The sequence below is a fragment of the Cydia splendana genome, chromosome 9, assembly GCF_910591565.1.
Source record: "Cydia splendana chromosome 9, ilCydSple1.2, whole genome shotgun sequence".
Classification (NCBI taxonomy): domain Eukaryota; kingdom Metazoa; phylum Arthropoda; class Insecta; order Lepidoptera; family Tortricidae; genus Cydia; species Cydia splendana.
In genome coordinates, this window is record NC_085968.1 from 3,310,045 (window position 1) to 3,323,341 (window position 13,297).

General features: G+C 39.4%; 1 protein-coding gene across 1 annotated transcript; it reads left to right on the top strand.

Moving 5' to 3' along the window:
* Positions 1-2,089: 2,089 nt before the first annotated feature.
* Positions 2,090-4,448, top strand: LOC134793964 (cytochrome P450 6B6-like). The gene is made up of 2 exons (XM_063765676.1): positions 2,090-3,458; positions 4,276-4,448. Exons 1-2 carry the CDS (start codon positions 2,090-2,092, stop codon positions 4,446-4,448), a joined length of 1,542 nt encoding a protein of 513 aa, XP_063621746.1.
* The last annotated feature ends 8,849 nt before the right edge of the window (positions 4,449-13,297 follow it).

Sequence of the window (13,297 nt, forward strand, 5' to 3'; positions counted from 1 at the left end):
TAATTCGGGTAATGGGGCTCAAACCGCTGTTATAGGAGCTGAAGTGTATTTACAGGTTTTATTCAAAATGTATTCAGCTTAGAGTACTTTTAAAGAGTTTTGAACTACATTAACAGCACAAGTCAGCCATGTTGTCGTTTCAATATAGTCCGGTGGCCAACTGCATGAAACGCTACCTGATAAAAAAATAGAAAATCCTACTCTGTAGGGGTAGCTGACTTTTAGTAGCCTCAACTGCTCTTGGTCGGCCGCGGCTTAATTTGGCAAATTTTGCGTAAATGGGAAAATAGTGGCACACAAATTCATCAAAAAAAACCCCCATCGTATAATAGAATGAAACTTGCAGGTAGCTACATCCTGTGTTGGCAGGTTCCTGTGTTCGACCGAATTTGTGGTACCACGTGACAGCTACAATATACCTCATCGAAAAATAGTTTGATGAATATTTGTACCACTTTTTTGCCATTTGCGCAAAATTTGCCAAGTTAAGCCACGGCCGACCAAGAGCAGTTGAAGCTGCTAAAAGTCAGCTACCCCCACAGAGTAGGATTATTCTATTTTTTTTATCAGGTAGGGTTTCATGCAGTCGGCCACTGGACTATAAATCCATAAACATGGCGACATCATGTGCTATAAGTGTAGCAGTAAACGCAGTTACTCGACTTATAGTCGAATTAATGAGATATAACAGAAACTAGATCGTGTAAGCAAATTTTTACTTATTTTAATTAATATTTTTTTATTGAAATTTAAGAAAATAGGCGGCCCATGAATATATATGAACCAGTGCCTTTGGTTTTATCAATAAAGTATTTTTCGCGCTAGGTTTTACTGTATTACTTGTACTTACAGACAGTAAAAACTTATGTACACAATCACGGTAAAAATAAATGTCATGGATGACAGCAGTAAAAAAATACTTAAGTACCAGAATCAGAATCAGAATCAGAACTTTTATTGATAAAATATAAGTATTTTACACGTCAACACATTATATCTGTTACCTTTTTGTTTTATTAGATACGTGAAGACGATTAGGCCTCAAACTTAATCAAATAATTGAAATATAATCGCTTACCTGAGATCGTTTTTAGCACATATTAGTTGAATAAAAGCATTTACTGCACTCTTACACATTCAAAATGCCGAGTAAAAGCAATTCGGCTACTTTTACGAAACATTTTTGCTGAGAATAAGCAGTGCGGTTGCTTTTATAGAACACTTTCACTGAGTAATAGTAAATTGTTAATGTTTATAGAACGAATAGTCGAATAAAAGCACTATCGTTGCTATTAAAACACTAGAATCGCTTTTATCCACTTTTACTCAACTCTTACAGCATCGATTTGCTACTTATACAGCGCTTACTCGATTTTTATAACACTTTTAGTCTGTATAAGTGCGCCTTTTTCGCGTTGAGTAAAGGCTTACAGGACTTTTATTCGACTGTTTTTACACCGTTTATAGCACCAAAAAGCGAAAATAAAAACGTGCTCTCAACTTTTATAGCACATAGATTTGCTAGTTGGGGTGATAACTTGTGCCAACATCGATTTCTAGGAGTCTTTTGGACAAATTGTCGATCTATCTACCGCGATATTTTTTGGGATCGTATAAGTAAATAGCGCTCAGGTTTAATAATTTGGAAAACTAGTTGGAAACATACTAAAATTATCTAGGCCCTAGTCGTGAGGATTTTTTTATTTAAGTATTTTATGATAAGTACTTTATGATATCACGTTCTAATGGTTAATAGTTATTGGTTTTACGTGGGAAGTTTTTATAATAATCGTGCTAATAAACAGAGCAAGCGAAAGATTATAAAATTACCTACATAGTTTATTTATTCAATAGGAATACAACAGTTCGAGCCGATTCAAAACGGGATCTCTACTACACATACGACTTTCTTTCATCTTTAACAAAACGTCAAGCGCAATAAAAATGGATCGAATGTGTAAGGCTTATGCCTTATGTTAAGGTTTATGGCATTTTCGCCGTGAATAGCATAATCTTTTGCAGTAATTATTATATACTTATATTTTCCATAAATTCTACTCAGTGATCATTTGTTTTGCAAGCAGTCAACATGATTTACATGATTTTTGTGCCGCTAGTATTATTGGCTATTCTTGTGTACTATTTCGGTACTCGGAACCTCGACTATTGGGCCAAGAGGAATGTCAAGCACGACCCGCCCGTGTTCCTATTCGGAAACAACTTCAAGGGCTTCTTCGGACAGAAAAGCTTTACAGAGGTAGCCAACGACTTATACAACCGGTTTCCTAACGAGAAAGTTGTCGGTTACTACAGAGGATCCACTCCCGAGCTGTACATAAGAGACCCAGATATAGTGAGGAATATATTAAGCAATGACTTCGCATATTTCCATCCACGGGGCGCCGGCAGGAATCCGGACGTCGAGCCGTTGCTGGCGAATCTGTTCCACGCAGACGGCGACCTGTGGAAGCTAATGCGGCAGCGGCTGACGCCGGCGTTCACCAGCGCGCGGCTGAAGGCGATGTTCCCGCTGGTGGTGCAGTGCGCGGAGCGGTTGCAGGACGTGGCGCGCGCGGCCGCGGCCCGTCCCGGCGCCTGCGACGTGCGCGAGCTCATGGCGCGCTTCACCATCGAGTTTATCGGCGCCTGCGGCTTCGGCGTCGATACCGACTCCCTTCGCAACGAAGACTCCCATTTCAGTAAGATCGGCAGGCTCTTATTTGCCAGGCCGGTTCTGTTCATAATAAAGTTCATGATGTGGGAAATTTTCCCTCCGCTAAGATCCTACATTCATGTATTTGATCGGAAACTCGATGTATCTTTTTTTGATTTCGTAAAGAATTTAAGAGATGCTAGGCAATGCAAGCCCTCCGGCCGCCATGATTTTATAGACCTGCTCCTGGAATTAGAAGTCAAGGGAAAGATCGTAGGAGAATCAATTGAACACCAGAACCCGGACGGTACGCCTGTGACTGTGGACATGGAAATGGATTTGAAAATGATGGCAGCCCAAGTGTTCATATTCTTTGCCGCGGGTTTTGAGACGTCCTCGACTGCCACAAGTTATACTTTGCACCAGCTCGCGTTTAACCCTGAATTACAATTAAAAATACAACTGGAGATCGATGAAGTGCTTCGGAAATATGATAATAAGTTGTGCTACGACGCCGTGGCGGAGATGACGCTGCTGAGCATGGCTTTCAAGGAGGCGATGAGGATGTTTCCGCCGGGGGGCGTGTTGGCTCGCGTGTGCGCTCGGTCTTACACGTTCCCTGAGCTGGGCCTGACTGTGGATCCCGGAGTGAGGGTCGTAATACCGTTGGAAGCGCTGCAGAATGATGAGAAATACTTCGACAACCCGCGGCAGTTTCAGCCAGAGAGATTTAGTCCGGAAAAAGTAAAAAAGCGACATAAATATGTGTATTTGCCCTTTGGAGATGGACCCCGTGCATGCATAGGTAAGTCACTGGAGCTTGTATGTGTGGTTAGTGATATTTGATACTTTACGACTTACGGGTGCTTATGTACACAAACGTGTTGCTTAGTACTTTGTAATCGATCTGCCTAGTTGCCTAGTTTCTAGTGACTCTAATAGTTGTCGTCCCTACTATACAATTCCATTCCACTCTTAAGACGAAAGGGGACGACCGCCTCGAAACCGGTTTTCCATACAAACGTATTCCCTATTTTCGTCTCTGGACATTAACATTATTGAAAATATTTTTACACAATTTGATTTTATATTTATCGTAGCTATATATGTTCGACCGTTTGATTTTTGCGATTTTTGAATTATTATAACAGGTTTCATACAAATTAAAAAGCCCCTAAATCTCATAATAAAGTGGAAATCGGGAAAATTCAAACGGTCGGGCATATATAGCTACGATAAAAATACATCAAATTGTATAAAAATATTTTCAATAATGTTAATATCCAGAGAGGATAATGTGGAATACGTTTGTATGGAAAACCGGTTTCGAGGCGGTCGTCCCCTTTCGTCTTAAGAGTGGAATGGAATTGTATAGTAGGGACGACAACTATTAGAGTCACTAGACACTAGGCAACTATTAGGCAGACCGATTACATAGTACTATGCAATACGTTTGGGCACAATTTGATGTTTTTTAATCATAGCTCTATGATTAAAATACATCAAATTGTGTAAAAATATTTTCCATAATGTCAATATCCAGGGAGGAAAGTGAGGATCGATTGTCCCCTATTATCTTAATTATACACAGATAAAATGAGTTAATTGAGGTCTGTGTGCAGGATCGAAAATGGGCGAGATGCAGTCGCTGGCCGGGCTGGCGGCGGTTCTACAGGCGTGCAGCGTGGCCCCGGCGTCGACCACACAGCGGGCGCCGTCGGTGGACTCGCGATCTAATACCGTTCAGGTTTTGAGGGGAGGCCTACCGCTCCAGCTTACTGTTAGGAGCCAATGAGTCCAATATGAAGAGTGTAAAAACTTGCAAAACATATTTTTATTTGTTATTCAATTAAAAATTATCATGGGCAGGTTCCTTTATACCTACTTACCTACATCATAAGTCTAAAGTATAAAGTAAGCGTTACATTTTGAAACATAGTCCGTGCATAGACCCCATTTATCCCGGGAACGTCCGTTCTTTGCCAAAATAAAAACGGCATCTGGCATCTTGTAGGTATCATGCAACGGAAAAAACGTAGGTATGCAAAGTACTTACACTTCATATTTAGGTATAAATAACAATAAACATTAACTTTTTGGAAAATCCTTAAAGAATAATTAAACAAACCTGTGAAGGCTTTTAAGTACCAACATGTCAAAAAACAATCCGCACTTATCCCAACATACCTTTATTTAACACACTGCAGAAAACTGCAGCCAAATAACACTAGTAGTGTACTCGAGAAACTGAAAACGGTGAAAAATAGAGATACTACTACTAAAAATACGTGTGATACCTCATTAGATTCGTCATGATGCCTAGACAAATGAATTCGAAGCTTGTATTAGCACACAAAAAATATCAAAAGCTATAAACAAAAAAGGGGGGAAAAAGTAGATATATTTTATTTCCCCAATATCTCAAAAAGTATTAATATTTAAGGAACCAAAATTAATATTATAAGAGAGGAGGATATTTCCAATAAAACATTTCGTATTTGCAGAACCGTATCTCCATTATTTATACTTTTTATTCAACGCTGAACACAGCCCTCCGCGCCTCATTTTCGGGAAACGCGCGCGGCGTGATAAAGCCAGTACGTAACATTAAATATAATTTTAAAGGTATCAAATATTCATTGTAAAAATATAAAAAAACTATGATGTATTTAAAACATGTCAACAAATGTACTACTTGCAGAAATTTATCTTAAAGTTATTTTTTCAACAAGTTAGGCAATTTTTAATTAACAAAATTTTCCCGAATTACCTTCTTTATTGAGAACGATAAAAAATGTATAAATAACTATCGTAAAATTTTGTCCGCTTTCTAGAGCTCTTCTCATATGCATGCTTAATAAGATCACGTTATAAAAGTTTGGTTATAATATTGTTTTATATTCTACAATTATATCTTGATTTTTCGTTTTTTGATAATTTTATATGTTATTCTAAAACTTATTTTAAGCAAAGTATTAACCTTATTGAAACTTTTATAATTTGATCTTATGAAGCATGTATATGAGAAGGGCACTATTTATATAGCGACAAAATTTTACGATAGCTATTTATACATTTTTTATCGTTTTCAATAAAGAAGGTAGTTCGAGAAAATTTTGTTAATTAAAAATTGCCTAACTTGTTGAAAAACTAACTTTAAGATAAATTTCTACAAGTAGTACATTTGTTGACATGTTTAAAATACACAATATTTTTTTTTAAATTTTAAATGAATATTTAATACCTTTAAAATTATATTTAATGTTACGTACTCGCTTTTTCGCACCGCGCGCGTTTCCCGGAAATGAGGCGCGGAGGGCTGTGTTCAGCGTTGAATAAAAAGTATAAATAATAGAGATACGGTTCTGCAAGTATGGAATGTTTTATTGGAAATATTCTCCTGTTTTATAATATTAATTTTGGTTTATGAAATATTAATAATTTTGAGATATTGGGGAAATAAACAATATCTACTTTTTCCCCCCTTTTATTGTTAATAACATAATAACTTTTGATATTTTTTGTGTGCTAATTAACACGCTTCAAATACATTTTTCTAGGCATCATGACGAATCTACTGAGGTATCACACGTATTTTTAGGATACTCTTTATTTCACCGTTTTCAGTTTCTCGAGTACACTATAGACCCTACTCGTAATGTTGTGTTCCTGCCGGTGAGAAAGGTTGCCATAGTTTAACAAACATGCGGAGTGTTAAGGGTCGGCAACGCGCATGCAACACCTCTGGAGTTGCAGGCGTCCATATGCTTCGGAGACCGCTTACCATCAGGCGGGCCGTATACTTGTTTCCCATGGACGTAGTATTAAAAAAAACATGTTTACTAACCGCACTTGTGAGTTTGTAATTTTAAAGTGCAAGGCTAAGATGCGTACCTCATTCAGGGTCACTGACCATTTGAACTCCATAAAAACGTTACAAACTAAAAAGGAAACGGATTCACTTACAACTTTTAATTATAAGAGTGAGTAGTAAACGTGAAATGACTTGCAGAACACTTAGTAAAGGCCTCACAAACGTTTGCGCTATATCGGCCCAATAAAGTGAGATGGAGCGATAGTATGAGACAACGGTTCGCGGCCGACATGTTGGAGGCATTGTTGTTGACCAAATGTGACCGACATGATTTTGAATTTTCGTTCCACAAAGAATGAAATGAAGGAGCGCTGGTAGCCTAGCGGTAAAGGCCAACACACACTAGCGTTATTTGAGCGTCGGCGTCTAGTCAGCGCTATGGAAAATGGCGTCGCTGCGCAGTTGCGCCAACGTTGCGTCGAGCAGCAGCCATAGAGTTGACTAGACGCCGACTCTCGGGAGACGCAGGTGGGGTGGCTCCCGTCACAGTACACTAAGAACAGTAGTGAATCTAAGGCCGCTCGGCAAGTTATTTGCCTACTCTTGCGTTGGCGCTTAGGGTTGTCACTTTTATTTTTAGTTAAATATTATTTGCGTATTATGAGTAGCACTATGTTTCTATTTATATAATATAATGAAATATTCTATCAATCCCTAAATGAGGTATAAATAAAACTCTTTTTAAATATTTACATTAGGAAATGGCATTTATTAAAAAATATAAATTTGATACAGAAAAAAAATTCCTCCGGTTTCTGCATGTTCGGAACGCTTTATTGTTAGCGGTTAAAGTAAAGTAAATTCTCATCCTTACGTATAACTTTAGTAAAAAGGTTTTAGGGAAGCATGGGCAGGGCATCGTAAATTCTGTCTTTTAATTTTTCGTAAATTGACGTTCCGATTTTAATGTTGATGTGGTCCTTTTCAAACGCTTTGCGATACACCTGCTCCATCCATCCTTTATCGGGTGGGTGGGTGGTACGTGTGTTTGCTACACCCTATTCCGGGTCCATGTGATACCATAAGAAATGTATATACCACCCAAAAATGTACCATGGAAGCAAGAAATAAATGAATACTGAGGAAATTTCGATCTGTGCCATAATTCCTGTAATTAATGTACCTAGTTTCTGCACCTATAAATTGCAAGAACGTTGATTAACATCGACGTAAACTTTTCAAAATTCACAGTGTTTATGGTAATCAACATACATATTTTCATTATGATAAAAAAAATGCGAGCGGGCGTGCAGCGTACTCGAATGCGCGCGATCACAGTTGCGGTACGGCCCACACTGCCGCCACCGTATTCCCCCGTATATTATGCTAATGTGTGCGTGGCAGCGCGTGCGTACACGGCGCCCGGCGCGCACGGACACATTCAAGCCGGCAGCGGCACATTTCTATGAAGATTCCCTACTGTTCTTGTACTGTGCTCCCGTGGCTCTAATAGCGTGTGACTTTCAATCCGGCGGACGTTGCGGGATCAAACTAGACGTGCGCGCCGACCTAAAATGCCGGCGGCGGCGCGCCGGCATTTTAGGTCGGCGCGGCGCGGCAGGGCCGGCGTGTAGCAATTTTTTTTTCATTTAGGTATTACCTACTAAAAACTGCAAAAAATAACTATTTATAGTTTTTCACTTGCATTATACTCACGCACACGCTGTTCTTGTACATACATAGTTTAGACTTATTGCGTAAGTGTGTTGTTCAATAGTTTACTTTACGTGGTTAAAATAAGGAGAGAAAAACAACAAAATAAACAGATTGTTTATTAATAACATGCAATTTTCTTTATATGTTGCATAATTGTTGTGAATAAAAATGATTTTATCCACCCGAATCGGGCTTAAACGCTCAGTTGCCCGTGCAACGGCGCGCCGAGTGGACGAGGCGGCGGCGGCGGCGCGACGCGGCGGCGCCGGCGCGGCGCGCACGTCTAGTTCAAACCCCGGCTCGCACCAATGAGTTTTTCGGAACTTATGTACGATATATCATCATTTGATATTTACCAGTCGTTTTTGGTGAATGAAAACATCGTGAAAAACTAGAACCTACGCCAATTCTTGGGATTAGTTTAAGGCTCAGAAAACTGAGTTTTTGAAAAGTCGTAGCGCATTTTTAGATCTCTATACACATCAGGTATATTTAGCAATATTGAGGCTTTTATTTAGGGACTTCAGCGATTCGCTCGATAGAAAAATATCACGAACATAGGTCTAAAGTGCACCTTAAAAAATTGTAATAATTATGGCACAAAAGCTAAAAATATGAATATTACTTCTAAAAATGCGCAATTTTATTTTTGATCGAACTCATCGAATAATTTTGTTGAACTCACAATAAAATTCAAAAACATGATACCCTTGATCCCGGGCACGCACAACCCCATTTCGCTTACACTTACGCTGAGACTGCTGAGAGTGAAAGAACCTGAACCCACGGAGCCTTAAATATGTAATAGCATTCCGTTGACACTATGGAGACTACGGAGAGTATTTTTTTTTTTTTAATTTTAATCCAGGCATGAAGGCCCATATTACAAATAGGTATATACCTTACAGACTAACATACATAATATATGTATTTTATAACCTTAAAACTAAACACTATTTAGTCGACAAAACGGCGTGGCTCCGTTGCATCGGCTGCTCTTGTGTCGGATTCGGCAGTTTGCCCCGGACGCTCCGAAACACCTCCGAAACAGTCGGCGCACTCGATGGTCCCCTGCAGCGGTCGCGGCACGCGCACCACAAAAGAGTTGAAGTGCACGTAGTGGCGCGATCGAAGCTAGAACACCCTCAGCGTGTAGCCGGTCTTCTGGTGTACATACTCCACCACTTCAGCAACCGTGGCGGTATAATGCAGGCGCGATACGTACAGCGCCTTACTCGGTGTAGCAATCCGCAAGCCAGAATTAGCCGGTTCGGCGGTACCACACTGAGTCTTATGAGGCGCCGTGCGCGTCTTCTTCTTTCTTGATACTAATGTGAAATCCTCCTCATCCACATTGGCAACAGGGAGCCTCTCCTTGGGAGCCGCTCGATCTTCAGTACCCTTTACAGGTACACTAACCCGGTTCGATGCGACTTTCGGACCGGCGACGACATCCGCGTAAACACGATGACGTGATTTGGAGGAGGCGGGGGGAGAGCGCGCACGCGGGAGGCTCTCGGGCGGCAACACAGCTGATGCGACACATTTTACAGTGTCAGCAACTCGCAAACTGACCGACTCGGCGCTCGTGGCTTGCCGGTCATCGCACTTGAAGTACGACGCCGCCGACCGAGTAAGGGCACTGTTTCGCAAACTGATGACTTCGTTGCGTAACTCGGTTATAGTGACCTGGACCGCAGAAAACAGGCCGCTCAAACTTCGAAATGACATCTGCTAGACTTGTTTTTAGGGCCACGATTTCCTTCAACAAGCAGTTAACGTCGACATGATCCGGAGTATATGACAGGCTGGAGGCACCCGTCGTCGCAAACTCCGGAATCCGGTCTTCATTCTCCCTTAGAACGTTTATGATGTTCTCGAGGGCCTTCTTCCCGGCACCTTCTTTGCTGCACAGATATCTTCGACGGAAAAACTCGACGAACAGATCTGGACAGCAGACACCGTGTCCATCACTCCTTCCAGCAGCAGCTTCTGTTGCAGAAAGGCGAGGAGCTCGTTCACGATCGGTGCACTCTGTCCGGAGGCACTCATCGCGTCACTTCGCTAGCTGCGGCCGAGCCGCGCTAATTTCGCAATTAATTAAATTAATTGATCATCAATGCGTCTATGTCGCAGCGCGCATTGGACACGACTCTTGTTGTTTACGAGTATTGTTGCTTATTTTGCCCTTGACCATATAAGATATAATAGACCGTGAGTTTTCGTTGCACTTAAAAGTTTTGCAATCCGGCCCTTCTAAGTTCGATTCAAGTGTACAATTTACTCTGTACGCTAGTGTAAATTTCATTCGATAACGTGACGTGACTGTCATTTTAAATGGGATTTTTTGCGCATTCCAAAATCCCATACAAAAATAGACATACAACGCAAACGCGAACGTTCGTCACGCTTTCGAATGAAATTTACACTAGGGATTCTGTAATGGCACTAAAACATTAAGGTGTAATTTATTACAAATCCAGATCAAATTCATAACTTATTATTACAATCAGAACCCACCTCCATGTGTATTAGGTATTAAACTTGAATACTAAACACAGATCTTTTGTTTCGAAAGTAATACTTTTGTCAATCAAGAAAAATTTAATCATCGTTTGTTTTAACCTATATAAGATTTACAAATAAATATGAGACATGGAGAAATAATAAATAGCATAGATTTTTAGTAAAAAAAATATGCTGAGTCATTGCTATTTGATATAAGTCATCAGCAACTTTCGATACCTCTTACTTACATCTAGGTTTCCAACATCTGATTTTCAAGTAGTCCGTGGCGCTCACGACAAAAAAGTGCGATATATGGCAAATGATGATGATGGAATTTTCTTTTACACAGTCGCTCCTTTTGACTTATAGATTGATTTAGGAAGGGGCGCCAATCGAATTTTTGATGCAAAATTTTGACTTAAGGAGGAGTGCCCCCCAAAATTTGTAAAAAAAAACTTTTGCTTTGTGGTCGTTTGGTATTATTTTCGTATAGTTTAAGGATGCTGAATTCATTTCTGATATTAAATTTATACATTTTCATATAAAAAACTAAAAAAAAAAAATTAATTCGACGTGTCGATTTTTTTTAAATTTTAATATGTAGACAAAAAACAATAATGTAACGAAAAAGCCCTATTATTCCTCATTAAAAAATTATAAACATGAATATGTTAATTTGATAACTCTGGATGAAAAAAATATATATTTAGACCTACTTTCGAACACAAGCTCACTAAATAGGATACAAAGATGTGAGCTATGCAATTCATGGCGTTTAATGATGATGAGATCTCCTTTTGCATATTGAGTCTTTAAGATCCTTAGGCCATTTTAGGAAGGTGAGCCATCTTGATTTTTGGTGCGGTGGGGTAGGGTGAGGGGGTGATTTGTCCCATAAAATCGTAAATTATGGACGGCGGACTGGGGCTGGACAGATACCGGAGAAGTCTGGAAGCCTGGGTGGACCACCCAGCTCTATATCTGGTAATCCATCAGCCAAATAACAAGATGTGGCTGCAAGAAAGCCTGTAAAGGTCAATGTTCCTGCATAAAACAAGGCCTGCCATGCACACTTTTATGCAACTGTAGAGGTACCTGCGACAATTCCAGGTAATGTTTTGTTCACATAGCTTCTCAAAATCTTTTTAGGAAATAATATACAATGTAACCCATTTGAAGAATGGAAGGTATAAGCTGGAAAGAGAGGAAAACTAACACGGAAGTATTAAATTTGGTAGGTGAATAGAGATCTCTGCTGAGAACAGTTGAAAACAGAAGGGGAAACATGTTGTGGCACCTGATACGTCACGATACTTACATAAAATCTATAATTGAAGGCAGAAAACAAAAACAGAGAGGCAGAGGAAGACCGAAACGTGCGTATTTGGACCAGGCCAAAGAGAAAATCAACGTAGTGACGTATCAGGAGCTCAAAACAGTGGCAGAGAGAAGAACGGAATGGCGATTACTCCACCGACAAGAGCCAGGTTCTTAAGAATTATGATGATGATGATGTAACCTATTTTCATTGCTCTTGAGTGTATTACTTTTAACACTCATTTTAATTTCATTTGTTGCAGTGTAATACACAACGGAACAGTCATAGATGATATAGAAGATGATAGTCAATATTAAGTATACAGTGTGTTTTTTTTAAGTGGGACAGTATGGGGAAATCCCAAAGTATAAGAGATACAGGGAAACTGTCTTAGGAAACATTAGGTACTTTTTTGTGAAAAAAAAAATGGTATAGTCAAAATTTTGGTCAAGTGTGAGTTGTCCCTAAAAATGATTAATTTTGATGAAATTTTTTTTTGACGCACATCTACTCAGTTTCATGAGGGGATCATTTTATTGTATGGGAAGAAAAAAATCGGGACAGCAGAAGTTAGTCAAATTTAAGAAAATCGTTTTCATTTTTACAACCCGTGTAAATTGAAAACCACTGCCCACTGCAAGGTTTTTATTTAAAAAATATTGCCTATTCCAGTTTTACATTTGAATTTGGAACACTTTATTTGGTTTAAAAAGGATTAAAATACTTTAAGATATTCTTACGCGAGCCTTACCTTACAAATCTAATAAAAAAAAAACAAATTTTAAATTTGGAACTTCTTGAAACAAACAGTATTTTACTTGATATTTCATTGTTTAAAGTTAACATTATGTTAAGTTTTCGTCATGGAATTACCAAACTCGCATAAAGTAGATTTAATTGAAGCGTATTTTGTAAATTATCGTAGCTCTGTGAATGCGTTACAGTGGTATCGGGAACGTTATCCGGACCGCGATCAACCGGACCGCAAAATTTTTGACAAACTGGTGAAAAATTTAAGAAAGGGAGGCTGTTTTAAATTAAAACGGAAGAGACGAGCCACAGTAATAAATGAATTTACAACTATCGCAATCTTAGGATATTTTGAAGCCTACCCAAAAGCCTCATTGAGGGAAGCTGCTAACACTATCGGTGTGCATAAATCTACAGTACGAAAGGTATTGAAGGCTTACAAGTACAAGTGTTACATAGAAGGTCATCTTGTACAAGCATTGCTTCCAGGAGACACTGACCGGAGATTAGCATTTTGCCAGTGGTTTGTAGCATGCTC

Coding starts and splice junctions, on each gene's coding strand:
- LOC134793964 (XM_063765676.1), top strand. CDS start 2,090: ATGATTTACATGATTTTTGTGCCGCTAGTATTATTGGCTATTCTTGTG. Junction 3,459..4,275: donor TGGACCCCGTGCATGCATAG/GTAAGTCACTGG, acceptor GTCTGTGTGCAG/GATCGAAAATGGGCGAGATG.